General features: G+C 40.6%; 1 protein-coding gene across 1 annotated transcript in view; it reads left to right on the top strand.

Moving 5' to 3' along the window:
* Positions 1-17,312, top strand: part of LOC117968552 (GTPase IMAP family member 8-like) — a 424,412-nt gene extending 407,100 nt beyond the window's left edge. The window contains exons 8-13 of the mRNA XM_059016271.1: positions 8,200-8,250; positions 8,788-8,838; positions 10,664-11,362; positions 13,335-13,385; positions 13,916-13,966; positions 16,288-17,312. Of these exons, the coding sequence (XP_058872254.1) occupies positions 8,200-8,250; positions 8,788-8,838; positions 10,664-11,362; positions 13,335-13,385; positions 13,916-13,966; positions 16,288-17,063 (1,679 nt within the window). The 3' untranslated portion in view covers positions 17,064-17,312. The remainder of the gene's footprint in view (positions 1-8,199; positions 8,251-8,787; positions 8,839-10,663; positions 11,363-13,334; positions 13,386-13,915; positions 13,967-16,287) is intronic.
* The last annotated feature ends 211 nt before the right edge of the window (positions 17,313-17,523 follow it).

Below are 17,523 nucleotides of genomic sequence, written 5' to 3'. Positions count from 1 at the left end.
TTTTAGTGCATAAATGTATTTGTCTATGTTGAAGAAGTAGCCTTGAATTTAACTGGTTAAATCACTTTGGTCCACCGATTTCTCTGCCAGTACCTGACAACAGCCTCCCCCTCTGCAAGCCCCACTTGTATTTAGCCCTGCCCAACGTGTTTTACTGGGGAAGAACAGCGGGTAAATATGACACATATGCCAATCACTCAGCATTTTATTCACTCTTTATGTATCTATGTTGAATAAGTAGCCTTGCATTTAACGTGTTAAATCACGTTGGGCCGCTGATTTCTCTGCAGGTACCTGTCGAGGGGCACCCCCTCTGTAAGCTACACCTGTATTTAGCCAGGCCCAATGTGGTTTACTAGGGCAAAACAGAGGGCAAACATGACGCATATGCAAATTGCACAGCTTCTTCGCTGGAAAAAAGCCTTGCATTAAAGGGTTAAATCACTTTGTGCCGCCGATTTCTGTACTTATTCAACGTAGATACATAAAGAGCGAATCAGAAGCTGAGCGATTGGCATATGTGGCATATTTACCCACCGTTCTTCCTCAGTAAACCACGTTGGGCAGGGCTAAATACAGGTGTAGCTTGCAGAGGGGTTGCCCCTTGTCAGGTACTGGCAGAGAAATCAGCGGCCCAAAGTGATTTAACCCTTTAAAAGCAAGGTTACTTCTTCAACGTAGACAAATACATTTATGCACATAAAAGCCTGCGAATAAGAAGCTGGCGAATAAGCGAACTTCAGGCTTGTGTTTTACAGTGTATGAAAAGAAGACAGACGTAGCCATAATACAGTCAAATTTAATGTCACATCTGTTAATGTCACGCTCTGCTTATTCTCATCAAATTGAAATGTCCCGGCCCGAATATAATGCATGCTGTGACTTTGATGTTTTGTTTTTAAAATGTATTAATGATCAATGCATTGCTGAGTCTGTTGCGCTCATGTATCAAGTGGTGTCTGGAATGATCCAAATACAAGTAAAACAGCGGGTGGAGGCGTGAAATAAATAAATAAATATAACTTCTCTTATACAATTATTTCAATAGCGATTAATACCCTTTGCGGTCCATTTCAATAAAGTAAAAGTAAATCAGCTCATTTTTGCTGTTTAATCTACTATTTTTTAATAATACAATTCACGGGGCGTGAGCTGGGGTGAAGGATGAGGCAGAAGAGGCAGAAAGGAGCAGTTAGTAGGACAGAAAGTGGTCACTGACTGAGGGCGACGATGCCGACACATCCCAGGGGCAGAGGACCCAGCAACAAATAACTAGTTTTCTGCTCACGAGCCAGATAACTCTGTGTGAGCGTGCTTGCACAACACGTAAGACGGATAAAAAGCCGCATCCGATTTTCTTCTTGTTTTTCCTGTTCTTCAGATTATTTTGTACAGGTTGATTCGTTCAAGTAGCACGATGTTATGTGGTTTAAAACATCATATATAATTTACTGTGTGTAAGAAAAACACACAGTTTCGGTTTTGTCACTTGCACTAAACTCTGTTAAACATTTTTTTTTCAGTCAGCATAACGCTATGCAACACAGTTTGTTTAATTACTGTATGAACATAGCATACAAGTTTTAAATGTTTACAAAACTCGACAATGTTGCTGAATTTGTCATTCAAACTTGTTTAGTTTTAATCAGTTTTGTCTGCTTGTTACTTTTTTCAGCCAACACATTTAAATGACCCTTGTTTAAAACAGTCTTTTAAAATATAACAAACGTTACAATGTAAATGTTGACTCAGTAGCTACCATTAAATGTTTCAACCTCGGTGACTTTCTGTGATGCGCTATTAATTTTAGGCAACTTGCAATAGAAACTTTTTTTTTTTTTTTTTTAATAAAATGTCACTTTCGTGACAATCGGTGAATTTTTTGTCATTCATCAATTTCTTGAAAAAGTACCATGAATTTTCCATGGCCCTATGTGTAACTAAATCTCAGCAGTTTCTGACAAGTTTTTCTAACTTGAATGAGGAACTACCGTTCCTCTCAATATATATGTTTACATGAAACTTGTACTTTTTATATAGGTATATAAATGTCAATTGCTGTGGATAAACGCATCAGCCAAATCAATAAATATGACATGTAGTTTTCTAGCTTGCTGTTTATTAATTTATTTATACATTTATAATATAAACATGTATGCATTTCTTTATTTCTAAATGTATTTATTCCTCTATGCATTTGTTTAAATCATTTATTTATTTCTACCAAATAAACTATTCCTTTATTTAATTAAAAGGAGGAACTACAATTTATCAGAGATTTAGACAAGGAAGCCACATGCCACTCTTGTCTACAATTCCATTCTATGGTATCTACCAAACAAACAGGAAACTAGAAATTTTCAAACAGGAAATAGAACATTTATAGTATCGAGCAGCACCTTCAGGTTTTCAGTGAAAGCTGGTCAGGCTTGGATGTAAGCTTCAAAAATGAACGCATTTCAACAACTGCGCAGGGGCGCAGCGGGCTAAAGTCGTGTGCTCTTTAAGAGTGTCATGATGCAAGTTCAAACCACGGTGTTTATTTTTTTCCTGCGATATGTGCTGTTTTAAAACATAAATCCATTGTTTAATATAAATGGTGTGGATCTCAAACTGCTTGCATTCCCTGGTTTGTTTTGACGTTGACCAACATGTGGAATCACAGGATTGGTAGATGTCCAGTTATTTAGCTTTTCTGTTTGAAAAGGCGCTACACACCCTTAAAAAGTAAACGGAAGAGGAAGGAGAATAACAATTTGACCTTAGTTTGACGACTTATATCTCATTGTGTATAAGAGGTATGTACGTTTTTTTCACATTTGATGTAAGAAAGTTTCAGACTTGATACTGATACAGATGGTAATTCTAAGTGATTTTATTTTTGCCGCTGCAACATGGTGAAAACAGCAAAACTCTTTGAGCTGTATAGAGACTCAGTAGTTTTTCTAACTTGTACGAGGAACTACCGTTCCTCTCAATATGAAATAGTTATTATTCATACCTGATGACTTCAGTTAATGAAATGTTTACCTCCATGATTTACAAAAATGTTGGAAAAAGTTAATTGATTTAAATTATCTGCGAGTTTAAAATATGGTTACATTTTCTTTGCACACAGTACAGTAGCTGCGTTTTATTTCTAAATTGTTAATGATATATAAACTGGAAGCAGACACTCAATTTCTCTAAATTCATGACAAACAATACAAAATGAGAAGTCCACTGCAAAAGGTGCAGAAGTAAGAAAAAAAAATGTACAAGACCTAATGTATTTGTGTGACAGGGTGGCTGGGCGGTGACGTCAGGTCAGAAGCAGGAAGGAAACTGACACCAGTACTGTAGTTTCAAAACAAACGCCGCATGTGCCGTTTTATTTAAATACAAAAATAAAATAAAGGTTTAAACAAAAACACTGTGCTCACAGAGCGAAATAAAAAGGTTAAACAAATATAATCTCTAACACCAACAAATAAAATAATCCAGGTCAGGCTGGGCAAATCGCTTTCACTGTTCCTAGATTTTGCTACATAAAATTTAGTTTCCCTCTCGCTCTCGCTCCTAAAATATGATAGTAAAGACAAAACACTGAAAACAGCATAACGTACCAGATTTGAATGGTCACTTCTGTGATTTCAAAGCGGAAGTTGTTTAAGAATGCGCGAGAAAGCGCAGTGCGCTGAGTCTCCCGATACGCATGCCAGCGTCAGTGCCTCCTGGCGCTGGCGTATAACACCTGTAACATGTTAAACCAGCGCTCAGTGTATAACACCTGTAACATGTTAAACCAGCGCTCAGTGTATAACACCTGTAACATGTTAAACCAGCGCTCAGTGTATAACACCTGTAACATGTTAAACCAGCGCTCAGTGTATAACACCTGTAACATGTTAAACCAGCGCTCGGTGTATAACACCTGTAACATGTTAAACCAGTGCTCAGTGTGTAACACCTGTAACATGTTAAACCAGCACTCAGTGTATAACACATGTAACATGTTAAACCAGTGCTCAGTGTATAACACCTGTAACATGTTAAACCAGCGCTCGGTGTATAACACCTGTAACATGTTAAACCAGTGCTCAGTGTGTAACACCTGTAACATGTTAAACCAGCGCTCAGTGTATAACACCTGTAACATGTTAAACCAGCGCTCAGTGTATAACACCTGTAACATGTTAAACCAGCGCTCAGTGTATAACACCTGTAACATGTTAAACCAGCGCTCAGTGTATAACACCTGTAACATGTTAAACCAGCACTCAGTGTATAACACCTGTAACATGTTAAACCAGCGCTCAGTGTATAACACCTGTAACATGTTAAACCAGCGCTCGGTGTATAACACCTGTAACATGTTAAACCAGCGCTCAGTGTATAACACCTGTAACATGTTAAACCAGCGCTCAGTGTATAACACCTGTAACATGTTAAACCAGTGCTCAGTGTATAACACCTGTAACATGTTAAACCAGTGCTCAGTGTGTAACACCTGTAACATGTTAAACCAGCGCTCAGTGTATAACACCTGTAACATGTTAAACCAGCACTCAGTGTGTAACACCTGTAACATGTTAAACCAGCGCTCAGTGCCGCACCGCCGCGGACCAGCAGCCAATTGTAAGCTAGCAAGCCAATATAGAAAGTGTCACATGACAATTGTTCGTGTGGTGTTTTAGCTTGCTGAAATCATCTTTTTATTTTTGATGGCGCACATTGTAAGTGATATTCTGGAAGACGAGACTCCCCTTTCAAAGCGTGTATAAACAATCAATCAGCAGCGACAGTGCCTCCCGGCAGCTTTTGTCGAAATTCTCTTTTTATATTTATTTTCTGTTAACATTAGTTTATAGATAATCTTGTTTGCTTTTAAACCAATTAAATTGTTAAAAAATAAAATAAAAAATGACTATTCTATAGTCCATTCATTTTAATTCCGTACATGGTCTTGTTGTACTAGTGCTCAAATATACACTCCCTTTTTTCTTTCTATATTTACCCCAAACCTCGCTTAATATAATCTTAGGAAATGACATGTTAGCACTGTGCTTGCATCCAGAGCGCGTCTGCCGATGAAAATACAAATACGGCGAAAAACAAAACGGTATTCGGTTCAACAGAGACAGTCATTAACTTAAAAACAAATAAGCGAAATGCTCCGTCTGTCTGTGTAGTTTGAAATTTGAATGCGTCGCCCCTGCTTGTTCTGCGACGCTCAGCCAATAGGCAGGGACGGGACATTGAAAAGAATTGTGGGAAATGTCGTTTTAAGACCTTGAAATATACCATTGCTTCTATGCCTGATCCCACATTTCCCACAATTTATTCTGGTAAGCTGTGTACTCTCTAACTCCCCCACACTCCTCGGTCCCTCCTAGTTACTGGGAAAGGTTCCTGTGCCCTTTCATCCAAAGACAGGCATTCTTTATAACTGTAACAAGTTAATAATACTGACATCAGCATAAGACACGTACGTACCTCTCGACTACCGTGTGGTTTGGGGTTTGAGTCCAGCCCAAACAAAGTGGAATGCAAACTGTGCAGGTGGCTCTTGACAAATGGAGGCACGACCAATCTCCAAGCTAAGGGGGGCTGTTTAAATAAAAGCCTTTGTGTCTGTCCCTGTCCAAGGGACAGACACAAAGATAAGAGATACTTGCAGTACAGGGCTGTCAGTCATATCTCTTATGCTGGATCCTGGTGAATGGCCCCGCCCACTCGGGTTACACTGCGTTCTGTAAATGGGGTGTAGGAAGAAATCTCAGACTCGGAAGCTGCTGCAATTTATTTTCCTTCCCTGCAAATAAGCAATTCAGAAGGTTATTTAACAGGGTTCTCACCTGCTTTTATAAGACAGACAAGTGCTACATTTAGCTCTTGTTAGCAGGCATGCGGGTCTGCTTATCGGTCCCTGTGCACTCTGGGAGGACCTTGATTTTGCTTTTACTTTCTGAGGGGTGTTCTCTTAGCTTTTTAATATAGAGAGGCTGCATAATCGTTTGATATAGTTTAAGACGTGTTTCACTGTTTTAGTGCTCCATCCAGGCAGTTTTGTCTGCCCAGCTTTCACCCACATCCCAGATAAGATAAATGCTGTTACAACTATTCCACAATGAGATTACAAAAATATATCATGAGTTTAAATTTGAGTTTACAGAAAACTTGTCTTATTCAAAAATATGCTAAATCCACTGTTGGAGGACCTGCCTAGGAGCCGGTCACTTGAATGGAGAAATGGCAGCCCAAACAATTCCTGTAGAGACTGAGCGCTCCAGGCACAGCTACACCATCAGTGCCACCAGCATCTGGTGAACCAGTATCTGAAACTGAGAGCTTATTGAAACGGCAGCTTCCTCTGTAGCTGCAGACATCTGAGATGGAATGTGTTAAGACACAAGTATTTATTTTCTGATACACATTTAATAATATCTGTGTATTTAAGATGGTATCTTGTTTTTTTCAGTTTTTGCACCACTCTGAACAACTAGAACAAAAGTTAATTTAAACAAAGCATAGTGAGTGCTAAGTTCCCTCTTAATAGGAGTAAATAGTATTTAAATTGGATGTTAGATTGTTTGCGAATTAGTTAAGTGAAGTCAAACACATGCAACGAATTATTCCCCAACATTGTTATTTGCAGAAAACATATATTTTGAATTTTGCACTTGTAGGTGCACTTGCATAATTATTCACAGCCCCTCCTTAAGAATTGCTGAATTCCGCCATCAAAAATTCGCAACTGCCCTTGCGAAACTCGCAACTCTTCTGAATATCTGGTCCAATGTTGTTCTTGTGTTTTTTTTTTATTTATATATATTTTTTTAAGAGCTAACAGAAATTGAGCAAACAGAATTGTAAACTTGGTGTTTTTCCGCAAGGAGAATCCACCCCTAACCAACACGTCATCAGCCAGTGCATAAAGGCTCTGTGTGTTATTCTCGTGTGTCGCTTCTTTTGTTTTGGCTGCTTAGTCAAGCACTGGGAAGCGAAATGGGAGTCGACCGCTTAGAGCCTGGAGGAAGTACTACCCTCAGGCACAGATCCCTGAGGTTTCACCCCCCCCAAAAAAATATGTGAATCAGGGTTTTTTCCCTAGATGAGTGATGAGTTGGGTTAGTTATAGAGGCTGCATAATCTTTTGGTATAGTTCTGTGGGGTGAGTGGTTGGGCTGGAGAGGCTGGGTTCTTTCCCCCCAGCGCAGTCATGCTCTGGGGGACAGGCCATGTCTCGGCTTTCATTTTTATAATTTTTTTAAAAATATTTGTGGGGTAGGAGGCAGGCGCCACTGTGATGTGCGTTAATCATTTATTATTATTTTCCATTCATGGTTTGTCGGCCTCGTCTTATTGGGGGGGGGGGGGCCATAGCCACTTCCTCTCTGCGGCACTGGGATGCATGGAACTGTTCATGCTTTTCCAATCAGTCTCGCGCAGCCATCGAGCACCCATGGACGAGGCCTCATTGCCAAATTTATCTTTCACAGGCCCTGAGCGCCCATCACAGCCATCGGGCCCGAAGCGCCCATCACAGTTCATTAAATCATCTGTAATTGCAATCATTCATTCATTGCGGATTCTCCGAGCTGAAAAGAATCGGCTGCAGCAGAGATGAAGAGACAGTGCGAAACAAAATCAGAAAAAAGAAATTGTGAATTAATGAAAGTTCAGGAGGGAGTCCATGCAAAGCCTCAATTCTGCTAAGCTGTGTAATCTCTGGGCTCTATTTAGCAAATATGTGCACAGCCGCTATTGCTTGGGCAAAAATGACAGCATTAGCGATCCGCTGCAATAGCGCACAAAAACATGATTTAGAAGTCGGGTCCCATGACAGTTTGTTTGCCCACACGTGCGCCTGATTCTGATGCTCTAACTGTTTGCAGATGTTTTTTGTGATTGCCTTAGGGGTTTGCAAACGTTGCTAAATAGGTTCCATCTATCTCCCTCTCTCCTAGTTTCTGGGAAAAAGGTTCCTGTGTTCTCTTTCATCCAAAGGCAGGCCGTTATATCTGTAATATTTAATTATACTGACATCAGGATAAGACACATGTCACCACTTAGAGACAGACTACGCCACCTGGTGGAGAAACTGCAGACACCAGGCCCCGTTAAAGTTTGGAGGGAAAGATACTTCCCACAGGTACTGTATAGAGTGTCTTACAGTTATTAACATTTACCATTAACTTCTACTGTTTCTCTTTTCAGGTTCTTTATCTAGTTCCACACCTCATGCATCGAACATGAGAGACAACACAGGTAAGTAATTTTAAATAATTTAGCTACAACAACCCTATCTCCATAAAACTTCTCTAAGACCTCCAATACTTGAGCACTCGTGGCCCCAGCTGTAGGTGCTAAAAGTAATACCTCCCTCCTTGCATCCCCTTCTAAAGCACGAATGATAAAATCTACCTTCTGTCCTTCATCTAACATTTGCAATCTCAATATGGTCCGTAGCTGTGCCTGCCAGTCTCCAAATTTTACTTCACTACCTATCCCCTTTAACTTTGGGATCCATGGAGCTCCCATAAACATGGCCATCACTATGGTTACCGCTTCTGGAGGTGCTACCGCCTGTTGACCCTGCCCTGGTGTGGATTTAACACCTAGATCCTGCCGACTACGTCAAAAAGAGCAATGTCACCACTTAGACAGTCTACGCCACCTGGTGGAGAAACTACGGGCACCAGGTCTCGTTAAAGTTTGGAGGGAAAGATACTTCTGACAGGTACTGTACAGAGTATCTTACAGTTCTTAACATTTATCATTAACCTCTACTGTTTCTCTTTACAGGTTCTTTATCTAGATCCACACCTCAGGCATCAAACATGAGCGTGAACACAGGTAAGTTATTTAAATAAATGATTTTTTAAAATTTAAATAGAGGGGATCAGATTAAAACTAGTATGAAAATTGCATATCAAAAGCACACACAAATAAACAAATCAGATAAAAATAACTGTTTAAAAAAAATTGTCCAAAATAATAAAAAAAACATATTCCAATCACTGCTTGTGTGCACCAAGTCCTTCAGAATTTGTTGAAATATTTTTTTTTAAAAATCAGATCTTATGCGTTGCTGTCCTCAAAAGAAAAGGAATATCCATAAATACTGCAAGCAGCCCACATTGCACTGTAGGCTGCTTCAGGAATGGTCTCTAAACAGGAGAGCAGCGCTGGTTCTCTGTGATCTGTCTATCAGCTTCCCCAGAGTGTCTGCCTTGATCCCAGTCCACAAGAATTTATAAAAATATTAAAAACAGTCCAAAAACATTTAAACGGCAAAAGATGCAAAAATGTAGAAGAAAAGAAGGGAAGTAATGCAATCTGGCGAGAGACCAGCATTTCAATTCTGAGCGCTCACTCTTCCTATTACTGAGCAGGTTTTCTGATTCAGATTTTCTTCAGCTTTAAACACGTCATCCACATTAAAAAGTTTCCCCTCTCAGTTTTTACCCCGTTCCTTTACTTTACTTTCTTTGTTTCTTACTGCATTATGTTCTCCATCCTTCCTATTTTCTTAAACTACCTTTATATAACCAAACCTATTCCTCATTTTTCATTCAGTCCCGGTGTGTAGTTAACAAAGCAGACAACGTCAGTGAATTTTACACGGGGATCCTTACTAAAGACAAGATCAACCAATTAGTGCTAAGGGACAAATATATGAATAAATAAATAAAAAATTGGTCCAAAGTGGTAGATTGGTAGCAGGTGTATATCAGGTGCAGTGCGGATGCAGTAATTCCAGTAACAAACAGACAACAAAGTACGGGTGAAATGAGGGTTTTAATGATTAGAAATACAAGTGTCTGATGAGCAACCAGAAAACAATAATGAGCTGGCAGTACACAGCAATGTGGCAATACACACCAAAAGGGTTGCAGTCCCGCAAACAATAAACATGGTAGAAAACACACACAATTAGACACACACACGATCACAGGTTCAAAGTGAGTGCTCTCAGTGCTTGTGGTGAAATACAATATATTACGTGCTATTGGTGAAAACAAGTGCTGTGGTGATCCGGTTTTGTGCTGGCCCCTGGAATCAGCTCAGGATCTGTGTTTAGCCGTCTAGTGCTATTTAACGAAACAAACAGACAGTTACTAAACAGAAAACACCAACAAAACACTCACAAACTCTTTATTTTATTTTGGGGATATCTCCCAGTACTTCCAGTCTCCTCGTATCTCTGAAACCAAAGCAAAGGAAAAGATTTACAATTCTCCGGCCCATTTTATGCGATCATGGATGAGCCCTTGGTAAATGATTGCAGCTGATTCTATTGCCTGCAGCTGCTACCTCGTTTACCTTCCAGGTCAAGAAGTTCCTGCATCGGAGTCTTGCCATTTTCCATCCTGACTGACCTCCCGACCCAGCGAATGAACTGTCAAGCCAACCTGTCCAAAGCCTTTCCCTTTCGCTACTTAGTGCCCTCACAGGTTGAGAGGGAGATTTACAACCAGAACTCATTATATTTCTGTCACAGCCAGATATTCAGAAGAGATGCAAGTTTTGCAAGAGCACTTGCAGGGATTTTTTTTCTAATTGTTGCCAGGACAAATTGTCACTGGAATGAATTGTTGTACACCCATTATTTGGGCATCTCAATATGTCAATCACACAAGTTATATATTTAATCAGAAACCTCTTTTTTTTTATTTAGACGTGCATGGAAAGACAGGCAGTTCCCCTGAGTTGAGGATGGTGCTGGTTGGGAAGATTGGAGTTGGGAAAAGTGCCTCAGGAAACACCATCCTGGGCAAAAAGGAGTTTAAATCACAAGCCAGTAACTCCTCGGTTACAAAAGTATGTGAGAAGAGAGAAGGAGAGGTTTCTGGGAGACGTGTTGTTGTGGTCGACACTCCAGCCTTTGGCACAGACCTCTCTCTGGATGAAGTCATTGAAGAAGAATGCATTGCTCTGTCTGCCCCGGGACCCCACGCTATTCTCCTGGTGATTGAGGTGGGCCGATTCACAGGTGAAGACAAGGGAACAGTTGAGACAATCCTGAGGAGATATGGAGATGGAGCTGGGAGATACACGATGGTCCTTTTCACCAACCGGGACAAACTAGGAGAGAAGAAAATTAAGGAGTTCATTCAGGGAGCCAGCAAAGAGCTCCGGGAGCTTGTTGAGAAGTGTGGGTGCCGTTATCATGCCTTCAACAACAAGAACATGAGCGATCACACCCAGGTCACTGAGCTACTGGAAAAGATAGACAGGATGGTGGAAGAGAATGAAGGAAGCTACTACACCAGTGAGATGATCATACAGGTGAAAAAAATGAGGATGAAGAGCAAAGAGCCCATTTCTGAAGAAATGGACGTTGAAGAGCAAGCCAATGATAAGCCGAGTAAGTCTGGTAAGCTGTGTACTCTCTATCCCACCCCCTCGCACCCTCCTACTTACTGGGAAAGGGTTCATGTGCTCTCTTTCATCCAAAGGCATGTTATTTGTTAATACTGACATCTGCAAAAAAAAAAAAAAAACTGTCAGGACATCTCTGTTAAACCAGTGGGGGAAATAACAAAAGCACAACGTTAAACTAGGCGACTGCAAAAATGAAATGCGAGTTAAAAGTAGGAACGGGGTGAACAATTCACGTCATTTGTCAGCTCTGTTTGAAATAAAATTAAGGGGACCAGAATTAGGCGCAGGCAAGATAGGAAGGTAAAAACAAAGATTATTTTACTTTTTGCATTTACGTTTTCCAAAATACTTGTTTTATTTCTTTTTAGCAATATGCACCCCTATTAATATAAATAATACTGACATCAGCATAAGACACGTACGCACCTCTCGACTACCGTGTGGTTTCAGTTTGAGTCCAGCCCAAGCAAAGTGGAATGCAAACTGTGCAGGTGGCTCTTGACAAATGGAGGCACGACCAATCTCCAAGCTAAGGAGGGCTGTTTAAATAAAAGCCTTTGTGTCTGTCCCTGTCCAAGGCTAAAGATAGGAGCTACTTGCAGTACAGGGCTGTCAGTCATATCTCTCTTATGCTGGATCCTGGTGAATGGCCCCGCCCACTCGGGTTACACTGCGTTCTGTACATGGTGTGTAGGAAGAAATCTCGGGACTCAGAAGTTGCTGCAATTTATTTTCCTTCCCTGCAAATAAGCAATTCAGAAGGTTATTTAAGAGGGTTCTCACCTGCTTTTATTACAGGACAGACGAGCGCTACATTTAGCTCTTGTTAGCAGGCACGCGGGTCTGCGTATCGGTGCCTGTGCACGCTGGGAGGACCTTGCTTTTGCTTGCTTCCCGAGGGGTGTTCTCTTGGCTTTTTAATATATAAAGGCTGCATAATCTTGTGGTACAGTTAATCATTTATTATTATTTTCCATGCATGGTTTGGCAGCCTCGTCTTATTGGGGGAAGGTGGCCCATAGCCACTTCCTATCTGCGGCACTGGGATGCATGGAACTGTTCATGCTTTTCCAGTCGGCCTTGCACAGGTAGCCTGCTATACAAATGTATTGTGGTTTGTTCTTTTTTCTGCTATGTACTTTTGTATAAAAAGTGCTATATAAATGCAATAAATAAATAAATAAACTCATTGTGCTTCCTGTGAAAAAACGTTACGGGTTTAGATACTAAGGTAGGGCTGTCGTGTTTCGAGATGCCGGTGTAGCCTGCAGGACCGCATACTGTAGTTTGCCAGTACTTCGCCGCACATTTGAGGCCTCGGTGCACGACTGGACCCGCTCCATATAAAGTCCATTTTTAAATATGCTTTGCATATTTTTGGCTTCTGCGTTTTGCTGGAACCTCCGCTGCTGCCCTCACTTCGGCTTGTGTTGTACGTTTTTCTCCCTTTGTCACAAAACGATCCATTTCTCTTTAAATCTGTTTCTCACTGTAAGCGCGCTGCTGATACTGTTTTTAAGTTTACTGGGGTGGGGAGGGGGGAACCACGCATCGTATGTGATGTATCACAGTTGCTAAGGAACATTAGCACGTTAAACAAAAGCTTTTTGCGTTATTTTATTTTAGTTATTTTTAAATACAATAGATTTAAAATATATGATTTTGTATTTTGTATTTTTTTTTTTTTTTAAATCATCCAACCTCTCAAAAAAAAACCACACAGCTTGCACCTCCCTTGCCACGCCACATATCTTTAGAACCGCTGGTAATGTAATGTTTAATTATACTGACATCAGGATAAGACACGTGTCACCACCTAGAGACAGACTACGCCACCTGGTGGAGAAACTACGGGCACCAGGCCCCGTTAAAGTATGGAGGGAAAGATACTTCCCACAGGTACTGTACAGAGTATCTTACAGTTCTTAACATTTACCATTAACTTCTACCGTTTCTCTTTTCAGGTTCTTTATCTAGATCCACACCTCAGGCTTCAAACATGAGAGACAACACAGGTAAGTCATTTAAATAATTTAGCTACAACAACCCTATCTCCATAAAACTTCTCTACGATCTCCAGCACTCGTGGCCCCAGCTGTAGGTGCTAAAAGTAATACCTCCCTCCTTGCATCCCCTTCTAAAGCACGAATGATAAAATCTACCTTCTGTCCTTCATCTAACATTTGCAATCTCAATATGGTCTGTAGCTGTGCCTGCCAGTCTCCAAATTTTACTTCACTACCTATCCCCTTTAACTTTGGGATCCATGGAGCTCCCATAAACATGGCCATCACTATGGTTACCGCTTCTGGAGGTACTACCGCCTGTTGACCCTGCCCTGGTGTGGATTTAACACCTAGATCCTGCCGACTACGTCAAAAAGAGCAATGTCACCACTTGGAGTCAGACTACGTCACCTGGTGGAGAAACTACGGGCACCAGGTCTCGTTAAAGTATGGAGGGAAAGGTACTTCTGACAGGTACTGTACAGAGTATATTACAGTTCTTAACATTTATCATTAACCTCTACTGTTTCTCTTTTCAGGTTCTTTATCTGGAGCCACACCTCAGGCATCAAACACGAGAGACAATGCAGGTAAGCCATTTAAATAATTGATTTTGTAGGGACATTCCAGAAGTGCTGTGTTGTCTTTACACATGCTTGGGTCTCAAGCTGTGTAAAATAAATAATGCAATAAGGTTTTTTAAAATGTTGACTTAGCCATGTATACAACCCAGTCTCACGAGAGAAACGTCAACAGATTAACGTTTTCTGCTTTCTGGGGGAAAAAACGTTTCGTGGGTAACGTTTTCACTTTCAACCACAGTGCTTCACAGCAGCTTTTGTCGAAATTCTCTTTTTATATTTATTTTCTGTAAAAATTAGTTTATGGATAATCTTGTTTGTTACAAAACAATTACTGTTCTATAGTCCATTCATTTTAATTCTATACATGGTCTTTTTGTAGTAGTGCTAAAATACACACTCCCTTTTTTCTTTATATATTTACCAGAAACCTCTGTTAATATAATTTTAGGAAATGACATGTCAGCACTGTGCTTGCATCCAGAGCGCGTCTGCCGATGAAAATACAAATACGGCTAAAAACAAAGCAGTATTCGGTTCAACAGAGAGTCAGTAGCTTAATAACAAATAAGCTAAATCATGCTCCGTGTCTATCCTGTACAGTTTGAAATTTGAATGTGCCGCCTCTGCGACACTCAGCCAATAGGCAGGGACGGGACGTTGAAAAGAATTGTGGGATATGTTGTTTTAAAACCTAGAAATATACTTTTTGCTTCTATGACTCGATCCCACATATCCCACAATTCTTTTCACCTGTAGAATTCTCTGATGCTTCAGCTCACGGACGGATGGCCTGACATTCTCCTGTAGAATCTTCTGATACAGAGCAGAATTCATGGTTCCTTCAATGATGGCAAGGCGTCCAGCTCATGATGCAGGAAAGCATCCCAAAACCATGACACTACCACCACCATGCTTGACTGTTGGTATGAGGTTCTTACTGTGGAATGCAGGGTTTGGTTTTCGCCAGACATAACGAGGCCCATGTTGGCCAAAAAGTTCCACTTTTGACTTATCTGTCCATAGAACATTGTTCCAGAACTCATGAGGATCATCCAGGTGCTTTTTGGCAAACTTGAAAGAGCATTCATGTTCTTCTTAGTGAGCAATGGTTTCCGCCTTGCTACTCTGCCATGAATCCCATTTTAGCCCAGTGTCTTTCTGGTGGTGGAGTCATGAACACTGACCTTAGCTGAGACGAGAGAGGCCTGCAGATCCCTGGATGTTCTAGGGTTGTTTGTGACTTCCTGGATGTTTTTACGCCTTGCTCTTGGAGAGATTTTGGCAGGACGGCCACTCTCCTGGGAAGATTCACTACTGTCCATTTGGACAATATGGCTCTGATTGTGGTTCAGTGAAGCCCCGGGCCTTAGAAATGGCTTTGTAACCCTTTCCAGACTGATAGGCATCAACAACTTTTTTCCGGAGGTCTTCAGGAATTTCTTTTGTTTGTGGCATGATGTGCCTCTAGAGCAGGGCTTCTCAAACTCGGTCCTGGGGATCCTCTGTGGCTGCTGGTTTTCATTCCAACCGAACTCTCAATTACTTTAGAAACTTAATTGAACTGATAATTTGCTTTATTAGACCTTTTTTTACTTGTTTTCAGCTCTTGAACAGTTGCAGTTCAAGTTACTTACAAAATGTTATAGCTAACTTGAAATATTCAACTGTTCAAGAGCTGAAAACAAGTAAAAAAGGTCTAATAAAGCAAATTATCAGTTCAATTAAGTTTCTAAAGTAATTGAGAGTTCAGTTGGAATGAAAACCAGCAGCCACAGAGGATCCCCAGGACCGAGTTTGAGAAGCCCTGCTCTAGAACCTGTGTGCTGACAACTTCACTCTGGTAAGGGTCAAAGTTAGTCAGATTTATATTGGGCAGGGCTGGCCCAAATCAGGCCTGGTTGTTACCCAGAGTACTCAAACAGCTGACCCTAATTACCCCTTTAATTGGGTTGAGCTAACTAGGGTGGGGAGGGCAATAACTTTTTCACACCTGAAGATTGCATGTTTGATTACCTTTCACAACAAAAAAACAAATGAAAGAAGCACCAAACTTTGGGGTAATTTTTTTTCTCTCAGACTCTCTCTATATACTACTACAACCCACAAAAAAATCTGACCAAATACAATGTGAAAAATGTGCAAAAATGCACAAAATCAGACAGGGGGCAAATACTTTTTCACGGCACTGTTGGTGAAGTCAGTGATGAGAATATCTATACTTTCAGTTCTTCTAACTGAGTCCTGTGAGGAATACACTTAGTTTTATGAAAGCAGGGTTTTTCCTGAAAGTCATTTCTGTCACAATATTTTGTCCTTGTTCATTGCAGAGTTGAGGATTGTGCTGCTTGGGAAGACTGGAGTTGGGAAGAGTGCTGCAGGAAACACCATCCTTGGAAAAAGGGAGTTTGATTCGAAACTCAGCTCCACTTCCATAACTAATAAGTGTAGGAAGGGCACAGAAGAAGTTGCTGGGAGACACGTAGCTGTGATTGACACTCCCGGCCTGTTTGGCACAGAGCTCACTGCTGATCAGATTAAACAGGAAATTGAGAACTGTGTCACTCTGTCTGCCCCGGGACCCCACGCTTTGCTGTTGGTGCTACAGGTAGGCCGATACACCCAGAGAGAGACGGAAGCAGTGAAGATTATTTTGGGTGAGAGTGCTGCCAGATACATGATGGTCCTTTTCACCCATGGAGACAGTCTGGAAAATGGCATGACAATTGAGGAGTACATTAAGGGAGTCGAAGGGGATCTCCAGCAGCTTATTGATAAATGTGGGGACAGGTATCATGTCTTTAACAATAAAGACAAGCGCAATACAGCTCAAGCTATTGAACTGGTCATGGAAATAGAGGCAATGGTGGAAACTAATTGTTGGAGTTATTACACCATGGAGATGTACAATAAGGCAGCTGCATCCACCAGTCAAAAACTAGAAACAAAAGAGAGGAAGGAAAGTTCACAGAATATGAAAATGGTGGAATCTAATTATGAGAGCTGCTACACTGTCAATGCATCCACCTGTCAAAATGTAGAAATGGAGAAGGGGAAAGTGAAGGAAGAAGAGCCACTGTATAAGTTCAAATGTAGTTTAATATAATCTGTTTAACATCTCTGATGTGTTTATTGAATGTCCTCTGCATGTTATTTTCTGTACTAATATGAGCTTGACTTTGTATTTTTATTTGAAGCAGTCAATGATTAATAACCAAAGCTTAACATTGTATTTAGCTCTATAAATCAGTATGAATTTCCTTTTAGTACACCTTCTATTGCCATGCATAAAAAAGCTAAATACAAAATGAATTCTGTGTCAGTAAATTCTGAAAAACAAATAAATTGTTAAGAAAATAAATGTTTCTGTCTCTTCATTTAATTGAATATAACTCATTTCTGTACTCTGGTCCTTTGCTCACTAAACATATAGGTATACCTGAATACATATTTGTGTCTTCTTTAAACACTTGGTAAAGAATTTACAATCCATCCCACAGGAGCAGCGGTACCCCGCATATTATCAATTGACTACCGATGCAGAATGACTGTGTGGGACAGATGTT

This window comes from Acipenser ruthenus, chromosome 52, assembly GCF_902713425.1.
Source record: "Acipenser ruthenus chromosome 52, fAciRut3.2 maternal haplotype, whole genome shotgun sequence".
In the NCBI taxonomy this organism is placed as follows: Eukaryota; Metazoa; Chordata; class Actinopteri; order Acipenseriformes; family Acipenseridae; genus Acipenser; species Acipenser ruthenus.
Note: the sequence above shows the minus strand (reverse complement) of the source record. Positions and strands in the feature narration are given on the sequence as shown.